Source organism: Sarcophilus harrisii, chromosome 2 (assembly GCF_902635505.1).
Source record: "Sarcophilus harrisii chromosome 2, mSarHar1.11, whole genome shotgun sequence".
Taxonomy (NCBI): domain Eukaryota; kingdom Metazoa; phylum Chordata; class Mammalia; order Dasyuromorphia; family Dasyuridae; genus Sarcophilus; species Sarcophilus harrisii.
Genome location: NC_045427.1, coordinates 182,362,608 through 182,385,998, shown reverse-complemented (window position 1 = coordinate 182,385,998; position 23,391 = coordinate 182,362,608). Strand labels below are relative to the sequence as shown.

The 23,391-nt window shown below is 32.1% G+C and overlaps 1 protein-coding gene across 2 annotated transcripts in view; it reads right to left on the bottom strand.

The window, feature by feature from the left end:
* Window positions 1-23,391, bottom strand: part of SNTG2 (syntrophin gamma 2) — a 628,864-nt gene that overhangs the window by 347,476 nt on the left and 257,997 nt on the right. The window contains exons 3-4 of one of the 2 annotated variants that reach the window (XM_031951163.1): window positions 15,900-15,956; window positions 15,739-15,796 (exon numbers count right to left, since the gene is read on the bottom strand). In XM_031951163.1, coding sequence (XP_031807023.1) covers window positions 15,739-15,796; window positions 15,900-15,956 — 115 coding nt within the window. The remainder of the gene's footprint in view (window positions 1-15,738; window positions 15,797-15,899; window positions 15,957-23,391) is intronic. The other variant, XM_031951164.1, reaches the window with a different exon arrangement.

Sequence of the window (23,391 nt, the reverse complement as noted above, 5' to 3'; positions counted from 1 at the left end):
CTTGAGCAGAAAAATATCATAAATAATAGTGGTAGCACTCTCAATATTTACAATTTAGTTATTCATCTATTTAATTTTTCTTTTGAGTTAAGAGTAATATCAATATGTAGAGGATCTTAAATTTTGTTATTGAGGACATTTCTGCTGTGAGATCTCCCTTTGCCAGTGGAGAGTAGATCCCACCTACAATTTAATGACTGATCTGAGGTGCAAAGGGAGTATATAGTAGCCACATGTTCAATCATCTCACAGTTAGTTTCAGATATAGAACTACAATACTACTCCTCTATTCATAATGCCTTCCGATCCTATCTTCCAAATAAAAGTAATAATTGAAACTAATAAGTGCGTGTCATTAATCTTATGTAACTGGATAATAACAAATAATAGCAACTTTGCATGTGTATATGTATATATATATGTGTGTATGTATATATACACACACATACACACACACATATATATGAATGAAATGTGCATATATATTTGCTATCATTCCTTAAATGAATCTTGTATGAAACTTTGACAAATATGAATATTTATCTTCTGAATACATGAGACTTTATAACTCCATTTGAAATGCCTTACATTAAACATAAATATATTTTGTCACTGAAAAAATTTTTCACACCAAGAACATTCAGAAGATTGACCTCTTATGGTCAACTTACATAAAATTCAGAAATCAAACTGGATTGGTTGTGGAAAAGAACATTACATATTCATGACTCTTTAATGGGAAAATACTTCAAATGTAATATTCCTTAGGCAAAAGAAAAAAAAAGAAATTGTCTTTTTTTCAAATCCAAGGAATATTACTTTTTAAAAAGGATGAAAATGTGATACCCCAATACTATAAAGTACAGGAATAAATGACAGGTTTTTCTTTCCTGGCTAAATTTGCATTCTTATATACATAATACATACATATATTTCATTTTGGGAATACTAGCTAATTTCTTTCTCTTGGTTGATTAAGTTTGGTTTGTGTCCAGAACAAGATGAATAATGTTTCAACTGCTTTGTACTCTAGTCATGTTACGTCTTAACTATTGTGCTAATCTGCCATAATTTTACAAGCATATTCAAAAGCTAGATTATAAAAAGTGTAATTGCAATATTGAGGGGAACAGAATTCATAGTACATTATGGACTTGTTGGGGAAAAAAAAAGAACTGGGGATGTTAATAACACAATTTGGTGAACAGTAAGGAGAGGCTATGCAAACAAATCTAATTCTATTCAAAATGCATTTATTAAGTACTTTTTGTGTAAGAAACATTATCCTACTCATTGGGAATATAAACACAAAATGTTCATTCTGCTCAATAGGTTGATATGAAAGAGGAATGGTAAAGCATGTTAATTTGAGAAATAGGGAGAAACCACTAAGAAGCTAGGATCTGTGCATAAGATTAAATATAAGAGGAAGCTAGAATGAAGCAAGGGATTTAATAGATATACCTGAAGAAAGAATACATTCCAGACATGGAATACAGCCTTTATAAAGGTACAAAAGAAGGGATTGTAAAGTCCAGATTTGGGGAATTTACTTAGAATGTAAGGGTCATGCAAAATAATCTTGGAAAAGAAAGCAGAAACAAGACTTTAAAGATCTTTACATGAAAGGTGGGGGAGTTATATTTTATCCCAGAGAAAATACAGAATCACAGAAATCAAGGGAATAATAGATATTCACTATGAGAGATAACTCTTGGAGTTCTGGTGAGGATAAAATGGTGAAGGAAGAAATTGTAAGAATGAAAACTAAAAAAGAAGCTGCTATAACAACTTTAGGCAAGAGATAATGAGGACCTGAGCTAGGATGATAGTCTGTGTGAGTAGTGAGAAAGGGAGAAACATAAGCTGTAATTTATAGGTAGAAATTAACCACAGTATATCAACAGACATGACAATTCCTTTCAAGTAATTTGAAGGATATTAAGAAGAAGATAAATCTTGTTCTGGTTATTTAAACAGAGAAAAACTAACAAGATCAAGTAGAATTTTCAAAGAAATAAATTTAAACTTGATATAAGGAAAAACTTCCTAAAAGTTAAAAGTGGACCTAAATGGTTTGCTTCTAGAGGTAGCAAGATTACCTTAATCTAGAATTTAGGAATGACTACCTGTCACAAATGCAGTAAAGGACATTTCTGACTAGATGCAGGTTGGATTAGTTGCTTTGTGACATCCCTTCTGGTTTTGAAAATCTGTAAGCATCTTTAAAATATAATGGAAACATGTTAGCAAACAAGTATATATATAAAATTGTATTATTGAAACATTTTCCCAGTGGTTCTTAAGGTAGCAGAGTTCAATAAAAAAGAAAAAAAAATACAGTAATATCTAATTCTCCTAATTTCATTTTTTTCACATTCCATAGATAAGAGGGTACTTTTTGTAAATTACTGAAATATTTTGGATAGTAAAACATTTATCAAATATAAGATGATCATGTGTTATAATCTGTTTGTAAATAGGCTTTATACCTACATTTTTTTCTTTATGTCAGTTTTTTTTGTTGTTGCAATAGTTTACAATAAATTAGCTGAATTTTTATATTTCTCTGAATTCTTTATATTTGTCATTTCTTATTGCAAATTAACATTTGATTATATCAATATTTTATTATTCTAAATATTTTATTATATTTATGTCATAGTTTTATCAGAAATCCACAAGATTTCTGTGTTCCTATTGTTTCTGTCTTTGAATTTTGGGGGATATATGCCTATTACTTGAATTACTTGGTTAAAGAATACAATTAGTCCAGCAACTTTTTTTTTTATTATAGTAACTTTTTATTGACAGAATCCATGCCAGGGTAATTTTTTTTTTACAACATTATCCCTTGCACTCACTTCTGTTCCGATTTTTCCCTCCCATCCTCCACCCCCTCCCCTAGATGGCAAGCAGTCCTATATATGTTGAATATGTCCTAGTATATCCTAGATACAATGTATGTGTGCAGATCCAAACAGTTTTCTTGTTGCACAGGGAGAATTGGATTCAGAAGGTAGAAATAACCCAGGAAGAAAAATAAAAATGCAAACAGTTTATATTCATTTCCCAGTGTTTTTCCTTTGGGTGTAGCTGCTTCTGTCCATCATTGATCAATTGACTCTGAATTAGGTCTCTTTGTCAAAGAAATCCACTTCCATCAGATTTCATCTTCATACAGTATCGTTGTTGACATATATAATGATCTCTTGGTTCTGCTCATTTCACTTAGCATCAGTTCATGTAATTCTCTCCAAGCTTCTCTGTATTCATCTTGCTGATCATTTCTTACAGAACAATAATATTCCATAACATTCATATACCACAATTTACCCAACCATTCTCCAATTGATGGCATCCACTCAGGTTCCAGCTTCTAGCCACTACAAACAGGGCTGCCACAAACATTTTGGCACATACTGGTCCCTTTCTCTTCTTTAGTATCTCTTTGGGGTATAAGCCCAGTAGAAACACTGCTGGATCAAAGGGTATGCACAGTTTGATAACTTTTTGGACATAATTCCAGATTGCTCTCCAGAATGGTTGGATTCGTTCACAGCTCCACCAACAATGTATCAGTGTCCCAGTTTTCCCGCATCCCCTCCAACAATCATCATTATATTTTCCTGTCATCTTAGCCAATCTGACAGGTGTGTAGTGGTATCTCAGAGTTGTCTTAATTTGCATTTCTCTTATTTATAATGATTTGGAACACTCTTTCATATGAGTGGTAATGATTTCAATTTCATCATCTGAAAATTGTCTGTTCATATCCTTTGACCATTCATCAATTGGAGAATGGCTTGGTTTCTTATAAATTAGAGTCAGCTCTCTATGTATTTTGGAAATGAGGCCTTTATCAGAACCTTTAACTGTGAAGATGTTTTCCCAGTTTGTTGCTTCCCTTCTAATCTTGTTTACATTAGTTTTCTTTGTACAGAAGCTTTTTAATTTGATGTAATCAAAATTTTCTATTTTGTGATCAATAATGGTCTCTAGTTCGTCTTTAGTCACAAATTTCTTCCTCTTCCACAAGTCTGAGAGATAAACTATCCTATGTTCCTCCAATTTGTTTATAATCTCGTTCTTTATGTCTAAATCATGGACCCATTTTGATCTTATCTTGGTATACGGTGTTAAGTGTGGGTCCATGCCTAATTTCTGCCATACTAATTTCCAGTTATCCCAACAGTTTTTGTCAAATAATGAGTTCTTATCCCAAAAGTGAGGATCTTTGGGTTTGTCAAACACTAAATTGCTCTAGTTGACTAGTCTGTCTTGTGAACCTAATCTGTTCCACTGATCAACTAATCTATTTCTTAGCCAATACCAAAAGGTTTTGGTGACTGCTGCTTTATAATATAGTTTTAGATCAGGTACAGCTAGGCCACCTTCATTTGATTTTTTTTCATTAATTCTTTTGAGATTCTTGACCTTTTATTATTCCATATGAATTTTGTTATTATTTTTTCTAGATCATTAAAATATTTTCTTGGAAGTCTGATTGGTATAGCACTAAATAAATAGATTAGTTTAGGGAGTATTGTCATCTTTATTATATTCGCTCAACCTATCCAGGAGCACTTGATATTTTTCCAATTGTTTAAGTCTGACTTTATTTGTGTGGAAAATTTTTTGTAATTTAGCTCATATAATTCCTGACTTTCCTTTGGTAGATAGATTTCCAAATATTTTATGCTGTTGACAGTTATTCTGAATGGAATTTCTCTTTGTATCTCTTGCTGTTGGATTTTGTTGGTGATGTATAAAAATGCTGAGGATTTATGGGGATTTATTTTATAACCTGCAACTTTGCTAAAGTTATGGATTATTTCTAATAGCTTTTTCGTAGAATCTCTAGGGTTCTCTAAGTATACCATTATATCATCTGCAAAGATACAGCAACTTTTCTTGCATAATTCCAAACTGGTATCAAGAATGATTAAAACTCTTCACAGATGTCAAAAGTGCATTAGTATGCTTATTCTCTCACAACCTCTTCAAAACTTCTGTTTTTTTCATCTTTGCCAATTTAAATGACATGATGTGAAAATGCAAAAATCTTTTAATTTTCATTTCTTGCAGCAATTTGACATGCTTTCTAGATGCCATTTATAGTTTGCAATTTAAAAAAAAAGTGTTATACATATCTTTTGACCATTAATCTTTTGAAGAAGAGCCTTTACTTCCATGGACTTGTAATAGAGTATATATTTTGGATATATAATTTTTATTGGTGATATTTGATTTTTAAACTTTCCATCATATTATTATGATTATATATTATATATATAAAATTATATATTAACTCCTAATTATAACTACATTGATTAGTATTATATAAAAACTTTTAAATTATTTTGTGTAATCCATATTTTAATTTATTCTTTTAATCTCTTGTCCTCATAATTAATTTTCCCATTAACTATTGCTATGAGAGTGACTGATCTTGTTCTTTTCTCTTTTTCAATGGTACAAACTTTTATAGTCAGATGATATGTCATTTTAAATTTATTGTACTACATGGAAATGAATTTACCCTAAACTTAATTTCTATAAAACTGCATTCCAATTTTTCCAGAAGTTCCTTTCAAAAAGAGTCTACTTCTTAGTAATTTTTTACTACTTTCTTTTTTGTTTCTTGCAATTATAATATGCTGTGGGGATTTATTGTTCTGGTATTTAATGAGTACCAAATATATTTTATAACATAATTTGAGAATAGGAAGTAAGCCTTCTCTATTAATAGTGAATTTTAAATGTATTTCAAATTACTTTATCTGGTTTTAAGAATGACAATCTTAGTAATTTGATTATATGGGATCAAATTTATATTACCATTTATATTATATTGATAGGTTTCCACTATATTTTTTCCACTATACCTTTGTTTTTATATTGATATTTTACAATTTTACTTATTAAATGGTATGTTGGAGAGGGTTTATTTCTTCAAATGTAGTCTGAACACAAATAATGAAGGCTTCAAATGTCAAACAGAGGAGTTTATCTTTTATCCTAGAGGAGCTGTTATGGTTTCTTGAGAAGGTTGATGACATGGTTCATTAGAAACATCCATTTGTCAGTTGTGTGCAGGAGGAATTGCAGGCAAGGAGATTAACAAGTAGGTTACTATAATAATCTAGGCAAAAAAGTGATGAAAGTTTTTCCTAGGTAATCATGTGAAAACAAAACAAATAAGCAAGATGTCATGCAGGGATAATGCACAAGAATTGTTAAATGATTAAACATGTGGAGAGATATGTGAGCTAAGAGTAAAAATTGGCTTTGTGGGTTTAAATATAAATAAATGGAAGGATGGTAGTAAGCTTTAATGAAATAAAAAATGTTCAGAACAGTGAAAAGTTCCAAAGGAAAGAAAAGGAACAATGGGTTGGATATGCTGAGCCATCAAGGGGAGGTAATGGGAGGAAGGGAGGGAAAAATAATTTGGGATGAAAGGTTTTGTAAGAATGAATGCTGAAAATTACCTGTGCATATCTTCTGAAAAAAAAAAAAAACTTAAATAAAAAGAAAGTTATCTGAAAAAAAAACTCAGAAAATTAGTCTTATGTATGTGGGCTTGGTTAGCTAAAAAACATATGAGACATCATGTTTGAAATGTTCAATAGACAATTGTGGTGCAAGAACCAAGAGTGATCTACATATAGATCGCAAAACTTATAGGAACAAATGAGGTCTTCAGTGAAAAGAATATGGAGAGAAAAGAGCATCGAATAGAAAGAGACCCACAACAGATGGACAAGGATATAACAGCAAAAAGTTATATTTGTAAAATAGATTGTATGAGGGTATGTTGTAAAATTAGTCTCAAAAAACATGATATAAACTGAAGAGATATAGAACTAATAATGGATAGTGAAAATCAGTCATAAGACTATGCCCAAAGTGTCCTTTGATCCAGCAATATCTGTACTGGGCCTGTATCACAAAAACATCATAAAAAACAAAAAGGACCCACATGTGCAAAAATCTTTGTGGCAGCCATTTTTGTAGTGGCAAGCAACTGGAAACTGAGTGGGTGCCCATCAATTGGAGAATGGTTGGGTAAATTGTGGTATATGAATGTTATGGAATATTATTCTTCTGTAAGAAACAACCCTCAGGACGATTTCAGAAAGGTCTGGAAAGACTTACATGAACTGATGCTAAGTGAAACGAGTAGAGCCAGGAGATTATGGTACATGGCAATAGCAAGACTGTATGAGGATTAATTTTGATGGACTTGGTTCTTTCCAACAATTAGGTGATTCAGGCCAGTTCCAATGGTCTTGTGATGAAGAGAGGCATCTGCACTCAGAGAGAGGACTGTGAAGTCCGAGTATGGATTATAATATAATATTGTCACTTTTTTTGTTGTTTGCTTACATCTTATTTTCTTTTCCCCCCTTTTTAATATGATTTTTTTCTTCTGCAGCATGATAACTGTAGAAATGTGTATTGAAGAATTGCACATGTTTAACATATATTGGATTACTTGTCATCAAGGGGAGGGAATGGGAAGAAAGGAGGGGAAAAGAATTTGGAATAAAAGGCTTTATGAAAGTGAATGTTGAAAATTACCTATGCATATGTTCTGAAAATAAAAAAAAAAAAGCTTAAATAAAAAGAAAGTTAACTGAAAAAAAAATCCCAGAAAATTTGTCTTAAGTATGTGAGCTTAGGTAGCTAAAAAAAACCACATGGTGCAATTGCCAAAAAAAAAAAAAATCAAAATCATTCATTGCATAGGGATGGGGAGGAAATGAGTTATGTTGTGAATATTTTGAAATATGTATGAGAAATCCATTTGGAAATATCTAATAGGAAGTCAGAGATGCAGATCTGAGTGTGGCTCAGCAAAGAAGAAAGCTAGATAGGTAGATTTCAGAATAATTTGGATAGAGATGATTGCCAGACACATTTATTCAATCCCCATAACTGAACAAGAAGTATCTGTATAACATGCTTGACAACTAGTAATGCAGATTCTTTTTGAAGACTTATGAAGCTCTCCATTTCACTGTGTGGTTTTAAATATTAAAATGATTTTTCCCTTAAATTAAATCTATTCCCCTCCCCCCCAATTCTACACATTATTTTCTGTCCTTTAGGCCCAAATGGATATATTTCTTTTTTCATAGTATAGTCCTTGAATGACAGGAATACAGCTACCTTTTCTTTTCCAAATTTTCTCTTTTTAAAATCTGAACCTTAGGTACCTTACAATCATCATGCAAAAGGAAATCATGGCTCTTTACTATCCTTTAGATCTCCTTCAGGAAAGTTAACTCATGAATGTATCCTTCATGTCTTGCTGAGACAACACATGAAAATTCTTCAGACATATTGTAAGAAGGTCAGAATACAAAAGGAAGATTTTCTTAATAGTTATGAAATTTATATTTGTAAATATGGACCCACTCATACAGACACAAATTCATATGCACATTTGTACACACATTTGTATATATTAACATACACACATACAGATAATATTATATATTTCCTTCCATATAAAATGTTGATTGGTTTTGAGCTTTTTTTCCCTTGGGGGTGGAGTCAGGACCTATAAATTTGTAAGTATATGATAGCAGTTCTCAAAGTTTTAAGTATCAAAAAACTCTTTAAACTGAAGACCCACATACATATTTATAAGATTGGTTAATATGACAGAAAATAAAAATGATAAATGTGGAAGGGGATGTGGGAAATGTGAGGCACTGATGCACTATTGTTGAAGTTGTGAATGAATTAAATTGTTTTGGAGAACAATTTAGAACTGTTCCCAAAGGACTACAAAACTGTATATATTCTTTGATCCAATAAAGACACTACCAAGTCTGTATCCCAATGACATTAAAACAAAAGGGGGGTTGAAAGTATTTTTACAAAAATATTTTACCATTTTTGCTGTGACAAATTTTGTGGTGACAGAGTTGGAAATAGAATTGTTCATCAACGGGAGAAATGGCAGAAGAAGTTGTGATATGAGTATAATAGAATATTATTATGCTGTAAGAAATGTTGAGCAGCAAAAAAAAAAAATTTCTTGAAAGACTTACATGAAGTGATGCAAAGGGAAGTGAGCAGAATCAGGGAATTATTGTATACAGCAATAGCAATATTGTATAATGAGCAGTTGTGAATGCATTCGTTATTTTCAATAATATGATGATCCATGACAATTCCAAAGGACACATAATGAAAAATTCTATCCAATTCCAGAGAAAAACCTGTGAAGTCTGAATGCAGACTGGAGAAATTTTTTTTTTTTACTTTTTTTTTCTTTTTTGTGTTCTGTGTTTTCTTTTACAATATATGGAAATGTATTTTGCATATCTACTTATGTATAATACACATCAAATTCCTTACCATCTCAGGAAAGAGGGAAAGGAGGAGAAGGAAAGGAAATTTAAAATCAGTATTGTAAAAAATAATGTTTTATATGTAATTTATATGCATTGTATGCACAAAATAAAATAGCATTCCCCTAAAAAATCAAGACTTAAAAGAGTTTTTTTATATGGATTATATCTATTCAAATGTTTCTATAATAGAAATAAAAATGACAAAAGATGGTAGAATAGAGGCAACAATCTGACTGAACTCTTCTAAACACTTCTATTGAAAGAACTTTAACACTACAAATCAAAATTTGGAGCTGCAGAGCCAATAAAAGGTCAGAATGAAAACTTTATACATCCTAATACAACTTTAAAAGGTCAGTAAGAAAAATGCGTAACACCAAAAATGAGAGCTGGTTCAGGAGCAGCAGCTGCATCAATCAACAATGATAAAGTCTCAAAGAAAAATAGTGATTAGATATAAGTCTAACAAAAATTTCTGTAAAAGTTAACAGAAATAGGGGATGGGTAAAGGAACAAATGGGTAAGTTTGCATGAAAATTAGGAATAAGAAAATTAACAACCTAATAAAATGTAACAGCCAGATGCTAGAGCTTCCTTGTCAAGAAGAAAGTATGGTAAGTATTCAGAAAGAAATCATTCAAATGCTGTCCCACAATTAAGATTACACAACATCTAGTAGCTTCCATATTAAGGAGCAGAGGATTTAAAATATGATGTGCTAAAAGGCAAAGTACCTAAGAAAACAAACAAGAATGACCTATCCAGCAAAACTGAATACAATCCTTTAAATGAAAAAAAAAAAAGGCAGTTAATGAAATAGAGCATTTTCAGGCATCCTGAGGAGGAAAAAAAAACAGAGCCAAAAAGAAAATTTGATATACAAATACAAAAATCAAGAGAAGCTTAAAAAGCTAAATGTGAAATTATAAGGAACACAATAAAGTTAAACTCTACATTTCTCTAAAGTAAAATGGCACATGTAATTCCTAATGATTTTATCAATATTAGGACTCCATATAGACAAAGATCATAGATATATATCAATTATGTTGGGGGAATCTCAGAAAAAAAATTAAAAAAAAATGAGAAAGAGGGTTGCACTGGGGGAAATTGGGATAATGGAAGAATGGAGATAATTATCTTACATAAAAAAGGCAAGGCAAGAAAGAGCTTTTATATGGAAGAAGAAATGTCAGGGGATTGTTGGGCAATGTTTGAATCACACTCTCCTTGATGACTTCTTGAAAGATGTTATCTAGGTTCTTTTTCTATCATAATTTTTAGGTAGTCCAATAATTACATTCTCTTTTATTTTTTCATTTTTTTTTTGTTTTCTTTGATTGATTCTTGATATTTCATTGAGTCATTCATTCCCATTTGTTCAATTCTATTTTCCCCTGAGCAATTGGGGTAAAGTAACACACCAGGATCACACAACTAGAAAATGTTAAGTGTTTGAGACCAGATTTGAGCTCAGGTCCTCCTGACTTCAGGTCTGGTGCTTTATTCACTGTGCCACCTAGCTGCCCCTCAATTCTAATTTTTTTGTGAATTATTTTCTTCATTTAGCTTTTTTAACCTCCTTTTGCATTTGGCCAATTCAAGTTTTAAATGAATTGTTTTGTTCATTGGAGATTTTTTTTTCAATTTCACCAATGGAATTTTTAGGGAATTGTTCTCTTTATATTTCATGGTTTCTGTTTTTCAAAGAGTTCTTTTCTTTCTTTCTTTCTTTCTTTCTTTCTTTCTTTCTTTCTTTCTTTCTTTCTTTCTTTCTTTCTTTCTTTCTTTCTTTTTCTTTTTTTTTTTTTCATTTTGCCAAACCTATTATTAAGGAGTGGTTTTCTTCAGACAATTTCTGTGTTTCTTTTTCCAAAGTACTTATTTCCTTTCCCCCTTTTGTTTTCTAACTCTCTTAAGCTCCTTTCTGAATTCTTCAAAGAGAGCAACATTTTTTTTTTCTCTGAGGCAGTTGGGATTAAGTGACTTGTCCAGAGTCACACAGCTTGGAAGTGTTAAGTGTACGAGTTCAGATTTGAACTCAGGTCCTCCTGACTTCAGGGCTTGTAGTCTATCCACTGCACCACCTAGCTGCCCCCAAAGAGAACAACTTTTGAATTGGAGAGCAAATCATATCACCTTTTGAGAGTTTATCTGAAGATGTTTTGCCTTTAGTGTCTCCAGGGTTTGAGACTGGTTCTTTCTTGTCTCCATAATAACTCTCTACGATCAGAACTTTTTTTAAAATTTTTTTGCTCATTTTTAAAGGTTGAGGTCTGCTCTTGGCAAAGGGAAGATTGTCCCAAGCTTCCTCTACAAGCAACAGTGGCTTCACTTTACTGGGTAAGTTGGGCCAAGTCCTGCTTGTTATACTGGCATCCAGGGGCTCACTATTTGTCTTCTATAGTTGTGTTGGAGGTCTCACAGCTAGTCTATTGATTCTTTGGCTTCTGAACTAGGACACAGTAATTAATGCTGCTGTATTTTGGCTGAGGGCCTCCCAGTAGATTCCCCAGGTATGTGGAGGTTTCTTTGCCCTGAGCCTCCCTGCACTGTGCCTGTGCTGGGCTGTGTCCCCCCTGCCCAATTGAGACAATCTTTTCCTGAAGTTATTCCAAATTATTTTGTGTTGTAAATTTGTTACATTACAGATATTTGTGGGTTCTGTCTCTCCAAACTGCATTCAGAACCTTGATCTGGTGTTGATTGTGAGAAAAGCCATGAAGACTTCAGGCAAACACCTCTCTGCTCTCTGTCATCTTAGCATCATCCTTTGAATCTCTCTCTTAATGGAAATGGTTTAAAGGAACAAGACACATAAGCACATACCCACACAGAACCACATATACAAACACAGAACCACATATATATGTACACCTACACATACACAAACACAAAGGTTGATGTAAGAAAAGGAAGAAAAGATTAAAGGAGGCTGTGGTTAGAAGCAAATAAATTTTTGAGAAGAGACTGGGTAAAAAGAGAGTGTAATGAAGAAAATAGGATGGAGGGAAATACACAGTGATTATAACTATGAATGTGGATGGGATAAATACCCATAAAACAGAAACAAATATCAAAATAGATTCAAAATCACAATTAAACAATATATTAAATGTTTATAAGAGACACATTTGGTTTGATCCAGCAGTGTTACTACTGGGCTTATATCCCAAAGAGATTATAAAGAAGGGGAAGGGACCTGTATGTGCACGAATGTTTGTGGCACCCTTTTTTGTACTGGCTAGAAACTGGAAACTGAATGGATGTCCATCAGTTGGAGAATGGCTGAATAAATTGTGGTTTATGAATATTATGGAATATTACTGTTCTGTAAGAAATGACCAACAGGATGATTTCAGAAAGGCCTGGAGAGACTTACACGAACTGATACTGAGTGAAATGAGCAGGACCAGGAGATCATTATATACTTCAACAACAATACTATATGATGACTAGTTCTGATGGACCTGGCCATCATCAGCAACGAGATCAACCAAATCATTTCCAATGGAGCAGTAATGAACTGAACCAACTATGCCCAGAGAAAGAACTTTGGGAGATAACTAAAAACCATTACATTGAATTCCCAATCCGTATATTTATGCCCACCTGCATTTTTGATTTCCTTCACAAGCTAATTGTACAATATTTCAGAGTCTGATTCTTTTTATACAGCAAAATAATGTTTTGGTCATGTATAAAAAAAAAAAAGAGACACATTTGGAACAAAGACATTTGGTTCAATTATAGTTGAAAAAAGGTAAGTGTAGCAATCATGATCTCTGCTAAAGCAAAAGTAAAAACACACTTAATGAAAAGAGATAATTAGAGAAGCTACACATTGCTAAAAAGGTAGTATCAATCATAAATTAATATCAAACTTTTTTATGGAGGCATTTCTAATAAAAGCCTCATTTTTCAAATTTGTAGGAAATTATAAAAAATAAGTCATTCACTAATTGAGAAATGGTCCAAGGAATTGAAGAGGTAGTTATCAGAAGAAATCAAAGCTACTTATAGTGATATAATAAAAATGTTCTAAATCTGCATTGATTAAAGAAGTGCAAATTAAAACAATTCTCAGATTCCACACTTATCAGATTGGCTAATATGAAAGGGAATAAAAATAATAAATGAGGAAGGGGATATGTAAAAATTGAGTACTAGTGCATTGTTGGTGAAGCTGTGAATTGGTCTAACCTTTCTGGAGAACAATTTGGACTACACTTAAAGGGCTATAAAACTGTGCATACTATTTGACCTGGTAGTGTGACCTGGTAGTGTGTGTGTGTGTGTGTGTGTGTGTATATATATATATATATATATATATATATATATATGCAGAACCAAACCACTGTAACATAGTAAAAGCAATTATTGTAGTATTAATCAACTATGCAAGATTCAGCTACTCTATTGCTACAATTATCCATGACAATTCTGATGGATCTACCTCTGAGAATGAATCAAAGTGTCATTTTCTCACTTCATTATTCTTAATTTTTTTGTGAAATGACTCATGTGGAAATATGTTTTGTATGATTTCACATGTAGAATTGATATTATATTCCTGGTCTCAGTAGACTGTGTTTATGCATGTGATTGTCCATAATTAAATATATGTAGTTATATGCATGTGTGTGTGTGTGTGTATAGATATAGATATATGTATATAGATATATTTACATACATATATATCTATATATATGCATTAGCTAAATTAAATAATGCATTTAAATTTTTTAAAAGAAATTAAAATGACAATATTACAAAAATAGTTTTGACTTTGTAGTTCTCCTGAATGGACCTCAGAGCTTCATTAGGGTCTCTAGAGTACAATTAAAGAATTCCAGTTAAGAGAGTTCCCTAATTTTATAGATAATGAAAGTAAAGCACCTAAGTGCATATTTCTAGGTCTAGAAGGGATTTCTGAAAGAGAAATGCATATTATTTAGTGCTATCAGCAATAATTTCTAAAAATGCATCTTTGGTTAGAAACAGTAATAAAGGTAATAGTTTATTATTATTATCTATACAGCAGCAACTAATTTAAAACATTTATTTTTTTTGCAAAACACTTTCATTATATCATTTCAGTTTAGTTACGAGGCAAGACAATATCACAGAACAAGTATTAAAACATTTAAATGCTTTTCTTCATGAATGTATAAAAATCATGAAGAAAAGAAGTAAAATGCTGATTTATAGAAAATAATTTGAACTAAATATATATAACTGCACTTTTCTCCCAGTAAATACATACAATTATTCTAAAAATAATCTAAATTCTATTATCAGCTTCCTTTGATATCTCTTTAATCATAATATCACAAATGACTTGTACTAAAATAATCCTCTCCTTCCTTCCCTCATTCTTGGATGTTGTAAGAATTAAATTATTTCTTTAGTAAATCTATAGCAGATTATATTTGCTGTTTCTACTTGAGATTATTCTACAGGTTTAATTCTCTAGGGAAGATGGGCTTCTTTAATGCTATTTGGAAGAAAAGGAACTTTGTAGAAGAAATGGACAAGTTGCTTAGGGTGTATCTGAGTAGGAGTAGTTAAAAGGAACTATATAAAAGAAAATTAAATTCAGTCTGGCTCCATAGGGGCTTCTGCCAAGAACAGACAATAAAAATGCAACCTTTAGGAACAAAATGATATGCAAGATGTGTATATAGTGTGATAATGACTATTGGGGTGAGATTAACTACCCATATAATGATAAGCCCTCAGAAGAACTGGACAGTAAATTAATCACTGGTCCTTTTGGCATTAGCTAATGCATCTGGGAGGGGTCTTTCATTATCATATTTTTATTGCTCTCTCACCTATTCTTTTAATTTTGTTAATGTTATGTTGTTTTTCAGTATGTTGCTTGGAAATTTCAGTCAATAAGATGTGTTGGTATATATTCTTTCAGTTTAAAAAGATGTATAAATGCTCATAATTTAGGAGATTAGGTGTATTAAACAATATGACTAGCAAATGAAAGTAGATATACAAAGGAAACAAGTGACTTGTTCATTACTAATTTTTAATCACTGAAATTTAAAAAATACTCATTATAGGAAAACTGAATCAGCATCATCTAAGGCTTTTGGAATCAATTTAAATATAAAGTAAAATAATTAAATTTTAACACAAGATAATAAAAACTAAATTCCATGTGCTAAATTTATCAAATTTTAAAGTATTACAAGTTTAAAATGAAAAGTAAAAGACATCATAGTTCACAGTCAAAACTGGAGACTAGGGGGAAATATAAAATCTTCCCCAACTGAACCCAATTAGTAATCATTTTTCAAAAACTATAACAGTGTATAATATAATTTTTGGTAGAGAGGAATTCTTTTACCTGCTTGATCTTTGAATATTTTTGAGATGACGACAGGTACCTTGTGTTCAGCACCTCCCTGGAAAACACATTGACCAAAATGAAATAGTAATTCACATTGTGTGCTGTTCATACACATAATTTAAGAAGGTAATAGGAAATGGAAAAATATACATATATACCTTAATACTTAGGCCCAAGCCCCCGACAGGTTGTCTGCGAAGTGTAACAGTTCTGTGCTTTAAAAAATTGTAGAAAAATAAATTTAGTTTAAAATACAACATTAGAAGATGGATAAATAAAATGTATGTAAAAATTATAATGACCATATATGTACAGATGCACAGTGGCACATATATATCTAGGAATGTGTCACCTAGAAAAAAAATTTTCAACAATTTTCTTTAATCTTTCTTCAACATTCAGCCTGTCACAGTATCTCTTTTTTCCCTATTGCCAAATATCTTGAAAGAGTTATCATTATCTACTTGCTCACCATCTACTTACTCCTCCAAACTTTACAACTCAATTGCATTTATTATAACTGTCATAAACTGTTCTCCATAAGGCCACTAATGTTTCAATTACCAAATGCAATAGACTTTTTTGTAGTCTTCATTTTTGTGTTTTTTAGATCTATGTAGCTTGGGAGACTCTTGGTCCCATATCCTAATGAATACTATTATCTCAGATTCTACAAATCCCCCTTGTACTTTGATATTTCTAGCTTTTCCTTCTCTGTTCACTTTGTTGAATTCTTATTGCATTGAAAAATCAATAACCTAAGTATTCTGTCCTTAGCCATTTTCTCTTCTCTCACTACACAAGGAATTCATCACACTTTTGTACCATGGAGATGTTTAACAATATGGTGTCAAACTCTCAAAATATTTTTAAATACATAAAAAATAACAAATACAATTTTATTGCCTTTGAAAATTATGACAAAATATAGGATTACAAAGGAAATCAATTATTTATCAAATATTTTGAAAAAGTAAATATACAAATTCATACTAGTTTAAGAATGTTTACTCTACAAAAAAACTAACAATTGTAATTAAAAAAAATTCTTGTATCTAGTGCTAATAGTTTTACTTTCTCTTCTATCCTGATCACAGTAATGATGCTTTATTGTATGCCTGCCTCTAATATGTTTTTACCTTTACTCCCTTATAAATTTCTAATATTCTATTATCAGCCTTCAAAAGAGATAAATAAAGTGCAACTAAGAGGTGCGGTGGATAAAGCACCAGCCCTAAATTCAGGAGGATCTGAGTTCACTTAACCCCAATTACCTCATCAAAACAAAACAAAACAAACAAAAACACACAAAGAATAAAAGAGATAAAACATTTTATGTCTTGGAATTATTGCTACAGAATGTAGTTATTCAGTCAACTCTTTTACTTCCTACTTCTTGGCAGGTGAGATTGTCAATTAAGGAAGATGTGGGTTGATGAGGTACTCTATATTTTAACTAAATCTGAAAATTATTGATAACATTCTCTAAATGAAGCTGTATTTTAAACTAGTAACTGTAGTAAGCAGTAGTTATCAATTTCACAATAATAAATTTCCCTACAAAGGATAATTAATATGAGGAAGTGGCTATATAGTCTTAGGTAAAACAAAACAAAACAAAACAAAACAAAAAACTAAAAACATGCCATCAATCTGTGATCACCTGCTGGTAATTAAATTTTCAGAGTAGATAATTACAGGCAGTATGTGTAAAAGTGTATCAGTTGCTCTCTTGGCCTAGTGATCTCTAGAACATTTATACACACACACACACACACACACACACACACATGTAAAACATTTCTTCAGTGCCAGGAATCTATTAGGAATTGTGCTTGATGATGAAGATACAAAGCCAAAAATGCCAATAGTTCCTGCCCTAATAAAGCTAACATTCAAAAAGGGAAATTGACATCTACACATACAAGTACATACAAAATAAATAAAAGGTAATACTTTGGGGGTGCACAGTTGGGGTGAACAATACCTTAAGTTCTGGTATAAAATGGTGGTAGTTGAGCTGAGTTTTGAATAAAGCTAGGGATTCTCAGAGGCAGAGATGGGGAAAAAGCACAAAGGGATGTGCAAAAGTACAGAAATAGGAGATGAGTCTAATTATAAACCAAGAAGTCCAGTATGGTTAATTTGAAGAGTATGTGAAGCGAGGAATGTATAAAGCTAGAAAGGTAGATTTGATGTCAAAAGATGAGGTTCTGGGGAACTGGAATCCACTGAGTAAGATAATAATGTGGTTAGACTTGTCATTTAGGAATATTTCTTTGGATTGGATTGGAAAAGGGAAATCTGAGGTAGAGAAATCAACTAGGAATCTTCTGCAATAGTATAAGTATGAGATGACATGGACCTGACCTTGAGTAGGAATCATATGAGAAGAAAGACTAGGATGGATATAACAGATATAGAAGCAGAAAGAGGAAGACATGACTGTGAAGGAGTGAATTTGAATGAATTTTCCTCCTACATTGAATTTCCCCCTTTACACTGAAATAAATTTACTTTTCTCTGATTTCCATCCACTGTATTTATCTCTCCTATCTGGGGCCAAATGGAAGAAATATAATCCTTTTTGATCCTTATATTCCTTCAAAAACTATGATGTTTCATCTAAGTTTCTCTCTAAGTCTGCTCTTCTGCAAGCTAGTAAGTGTTGATCCAGAGTGGTTAAGTTTTTTTTTTTTTTTTTTTTTTTTTATGCAGGTAGTGGGTTTCTCCAGCTAGGAAGCCCAGAAGGACATTTGTTAAAAGAATTAGACACAGGACTCCTGCTTATGTTTGGCTTCCCAACTTCCTTCCAACTTTTAGCCTCTGTGATTTGTATGTCTGAGAATTTAGAATCAGTTCATTTCAATTCAAGGAAATATTTATTAAGCATAGAGAATATTCCCAATGTCCTATGGACCTTTTTCTGGGTCTTTCAACATTTTTTGGAGAATAAGTGTAACTTTTATGCTTATCCATTTGTTATCCTTCTTTCTCATATCAGGGGCAGCCCACTACAGTTATTTGATGATTTTTAAAAAATTCTAATCCTTGAATTATTGATAATAAGCAAGAGTGTACTTATATTTATAATACATCTCTCGATTTATTCTTTGTAAATATTGGTTTTATGAAGATTACAATGCTTTATGACTTGCAGTTAAATAATATCATAGCAATGGTTTGTGTAGGCAGTAGGATATAAACCTCTCATTGAAAATACTGAACAATTTTCCAAATGTAATCCAAGATGAAAACTATTAATTCACCAAGTGTTCTTTAAGTAAATTCAATCAGTAAATATTCTATATTAAATATACTCTGAGAAATATTGAATGAGATACAAAATACTGGTAAATATGCTTGGCTGTTAAAATTAATAACATGAAAATAGAGCTCCCTAGAAGATCCAGGCAGGGCTTCCTCTATAAACTAGACAATTTTAGGAAGAAGGGGGAAAGCATGTTCACTTCCTTGGTCTTTGTTGTGTCTAGTTTTGCTTTATCAATTACTGAAATTAGTTATTTTTTTTCTTCCCTTTATTCACAGGCCTCATCTGAACTTAAATGAATATGAACATAATTAAGATTTGAAAATATAAAATGCAGAGAAAAAGAGTTTTTAGGGAATTAACTCTAGATTCTATACAAATAATCCAATAATTCTACTGTAACAGAATCCAGTTTTTTTGCTAGCCATCATTCAGTCAAAAACTACATTTTGTGCGCAAATAGCCATATGCCCACCTTATATTATTATAAACAGATATCATATCATTCCTTTATCTGTGGATTATAAATATTGTGAAGTGGAGCTGGTTTTCAAATAGGTGATCACATCCTTATACTCAAAATATCTTTTATCTGACAAAAAAGTGTCTTAGGGACACTTGTGAGATTTCTTATTTTGCAACTCAGTTTATTAGATCTCAATCTTTGAATTGACTCCTTACCTATCATATATTATTCTGTTATATATCTTACCTCCACATATAAAAAACTTGGCCATAACAATGTAGTCAAAATCTCTCACACAAGAAAAATAAAAACCAATGTTATTTCAAATTGACTATTGACAGAATGTATTGCTGAAAAAATCTAAGTATACAAATAAAAGTGGTTAATTTATGCTATTAGGCAGACTATCATTTTTCAGTATTATCTGAAGTATAAGAAACCCTACTGTTTCATGGATTTCAGATTGAGAGTTTGAATATCTGGTGCCTTCTAAAGCACTGTATCCTTTCCCACTCCCATTTAATGACTGTTAAAGACTAACTTAAATTAGCATATACAAGTGGTAAAGAGTATTCCTATCTGATTACCTAATTAAAGCTTTCTCTCTAATGTAATCAGATCTCAAAGAAGGAATAGCTTTACTGAATTAGTAGGGAAAACTCACTGAGGAAGGTTATTTTTTTAATTCCCCCTTTATTGATTCTCTATTCCCACTCACCATAGCACAGGTTTCAAGAATTTTCTTCCTTCTTAAATCTTTCAACAGCAGCCCCTACTTTCTTAGTTCAGGATTATACAACAGGCTTCACTGAAAAAAAGTGAAGCTATTTGTTTAGAACCCTATCATCTCTTCTCATTTGTGAGCCCCTTATTGTCAGTCCCCAATATCTCCTCATATTTTTTAAGATCTTAAAAACAAATGTATTTTCTGCTTGTCAAGGCTAATCACTCTCCCAATGGCTATTACCTATAGAACTTCAGGTCATTCTCTTTCTGTTCTCTGATTTTTATTTATTTATTTATTTATTTTATTTTTTTTGGTAAGACAATTGGAGTTCAGTGACTTGTCTAGGGTCAGCTAGTAAATGTGAAATATGTGAGGCTGTATTTGAATTCAGATCCTCCTGACTTCAGGGCCAGTGTTCTTATGTACTGCACCCTCTAGTTACCCCAACCTTTCCACTTTCAATGAGTACAGTGTTTGGCTCAGTGTTTTTTCCTTTCCCATAATCTATACTCAAACAAGGTGACTTCAACATACATCTTGACAGTCTCTCAAATTCCCCAACTTCTTAGGTTCTCAATCTACTCAAAACCTATAACCAGAGGAATACCTTCAAGCAAACCTAAGCTAACCAGAGATATAATCAGACTTTTGATCTTGAACTATAACTGTTCCACTCTAATATTTATGTTTTCTGAAATACAATGATCTAATTAAATCTTTAATTAATCTATTTTTTTCCTCTATGGTTATGAATGACATTCAAAACTGTCCTACATCCTCATTCAGTGTGGATTCCATTTTCTATAACTTTTTGTTCTCTCAGGCCATAACTCCTCCATTACCTAAAATCTCATTTCTTTGCTATTTTGACTCATTGATAAACCAATTCAATTCCACATGCTAATCTCTTGTCCCCTTGTTGCAATACCAATCATAGCACACAAAATCCCAGTTATTCTTTTCATCTAATTTCCTTCACACATATTCACTCATATTGTAGAATGGAATTGGAGAAAATCAGGAAATTCTGATTAGGTCCACCACAAATGTATGCATCTTAAGTCAACTACATATATGCCACAGAAAATAGAATTCTCCTTTTAACTTATTCATTATGCTACCCTCCACAGTGACCAGTTGAATACTTTTTCCTTCCTTCTAAATATATAGTTATTCTCTGGTTAAAAACAAGCAATAATAACAACAACCAAAACCAAAACCAAAATCAAAAACATTTTTCTCTCTTCTTCCTCTTCTTCTTAAGCTAATCAAATCTGTTCTATCACTATCTCCTCTTTTACTCTGTTCTTGAAAGAAAAAGTGACCTTACTCCAATCCTTTCTTGTGTTTTATAACACACTATCATTTTAATTCTTTAATATTTATTTTAACCTATCTAAAATGTGTCCATGTCTCTCTTACTTTAAAAAATAAACAAACCTCAAAATTCTACCATGTATGTCATGTCATTTATGTTATCTCTTTTCTGATTACACCGAATATTTCCAGTTCTTCTGTTTTTAAATTTTTCTAAATATTTTGCAATCTAATTTTATTCCTCATCTTTCAATTAAAATCACCTCCTCATAAAGTTTAAATGATCCATTAGTTACTATGCCCCACGATCTTTTACAAATCCTCATTGATGAGCTCTCTGCAGAAACTGATAGTATTTATTACCTCTAACTAGATAGTCTTTCTATGCTTTTGTTTTTGTACCACTGACTTTTCCTTTTATTCTTCTCCTATTTACCTATCAGCTTCCTTATTACCAGTCTCCTTTCAATGTATATCATGTACAAAATTGATTTTCCCCAAGACTGTGACCTAGGCCGTCCCTCATTTTTATACTATATTATCTCACTTGGTTATCTCATCAACTACCATGGATTTAATTATAATCATTATGCAACTGATTCTTGGATCTCTTCCAAGATCAAGCATGCATCATAAATTCCTTTAAATTGTACATCTCATAAGTATCTCAAACTCAACATATCCAAAAAAGAAATTTGATTTCTTTCCTCTATCTTCAATCTTTTTCTCTGCCTATCTTCACCATTACATTCAATGGAATTATCCTCCTCCCAGTCATATAATTTAGCAGTCATTCTTGATACTTTACTCTCACTCCATACTTTACTCTCACTCAATGCTTATAATATTGTCAAATATTATATCTACCTTCACAGCATTTCCTGAAAATGTTACTTTTCTAAATTCACACATCAATTGCTTTCATTGAGTCTGCTACCCTTTCTTTCCTTGGCTATTTCAATAGCCTCCCTGCCTTGCCTCTCCTCACTACAATATATATTCCAGTCAAATTTATTTTCTGAATATGCAATCCTGGAGGGAGTTGTGGGAAAAATGGTGAAATAAGGTAGGCCACTATCAGGCTTTCACAAATTCCCTAAGCAATTTAAAAGAATGCCTCAAAATAAATTTTAGTGGGTCAGAAAAAATTAGAAGTTGATGAAAAGCAGTAGTTCAGTTGAAGACAACTTAAGAAGACAATGAAAAAAAAAATCTTCCCTCCTGGGGTAATATTGACTATGTAGATACCACACAGAGATTCTGTTGAGAAAACAGACAATAAGTCCAAAGGCAGCTGCACAGGCAATAGTATTAGTTTTGGGAGCTTTTACTCCATAGATGGTGTGGGGAGTCAGACTGTTGATCAAGGGAAGTTATGGAAGATGTCCCCTGGTATTGGCTCTAGAGCCAAGCTATGCTGACTACAGGAAGTTCCAAGTCAAGGTTAGGCAAGAAAGAGTGAGCATACATGTCAGAGGGGGACTGGTTGATGATGATTACTGGCACAATAGTAGTGGTTTTTTGGTTTAAGTTCTTAGGGAGAGAAGTGAGTTGAAATGTGTACCCATCAGAGAGACCACAGGGAACAAGAGTGTTTGAGGTAGAAATAGTCCTAAGGCTACTCCTCACTGGTGAAGAGGACCACCTGAGGTCACCTGAATTTATAAACATTTTCTTCATTTATAAGAGTGTGAGCAGGTCCAATAGAGAAAGAAATTTTTCCCTATTGTGTTTATTAAGAAATAGAAGGGCAAGTAGATGGTTTACCAGAGGGACTTTTAGAATTATGTGAGTATTAAGGTGGCAGTGGTCAGAAGTAAATTAAATTTCTGAGGAAGAATAAGTTAAAAAGAGAAAGAAGAACATAAA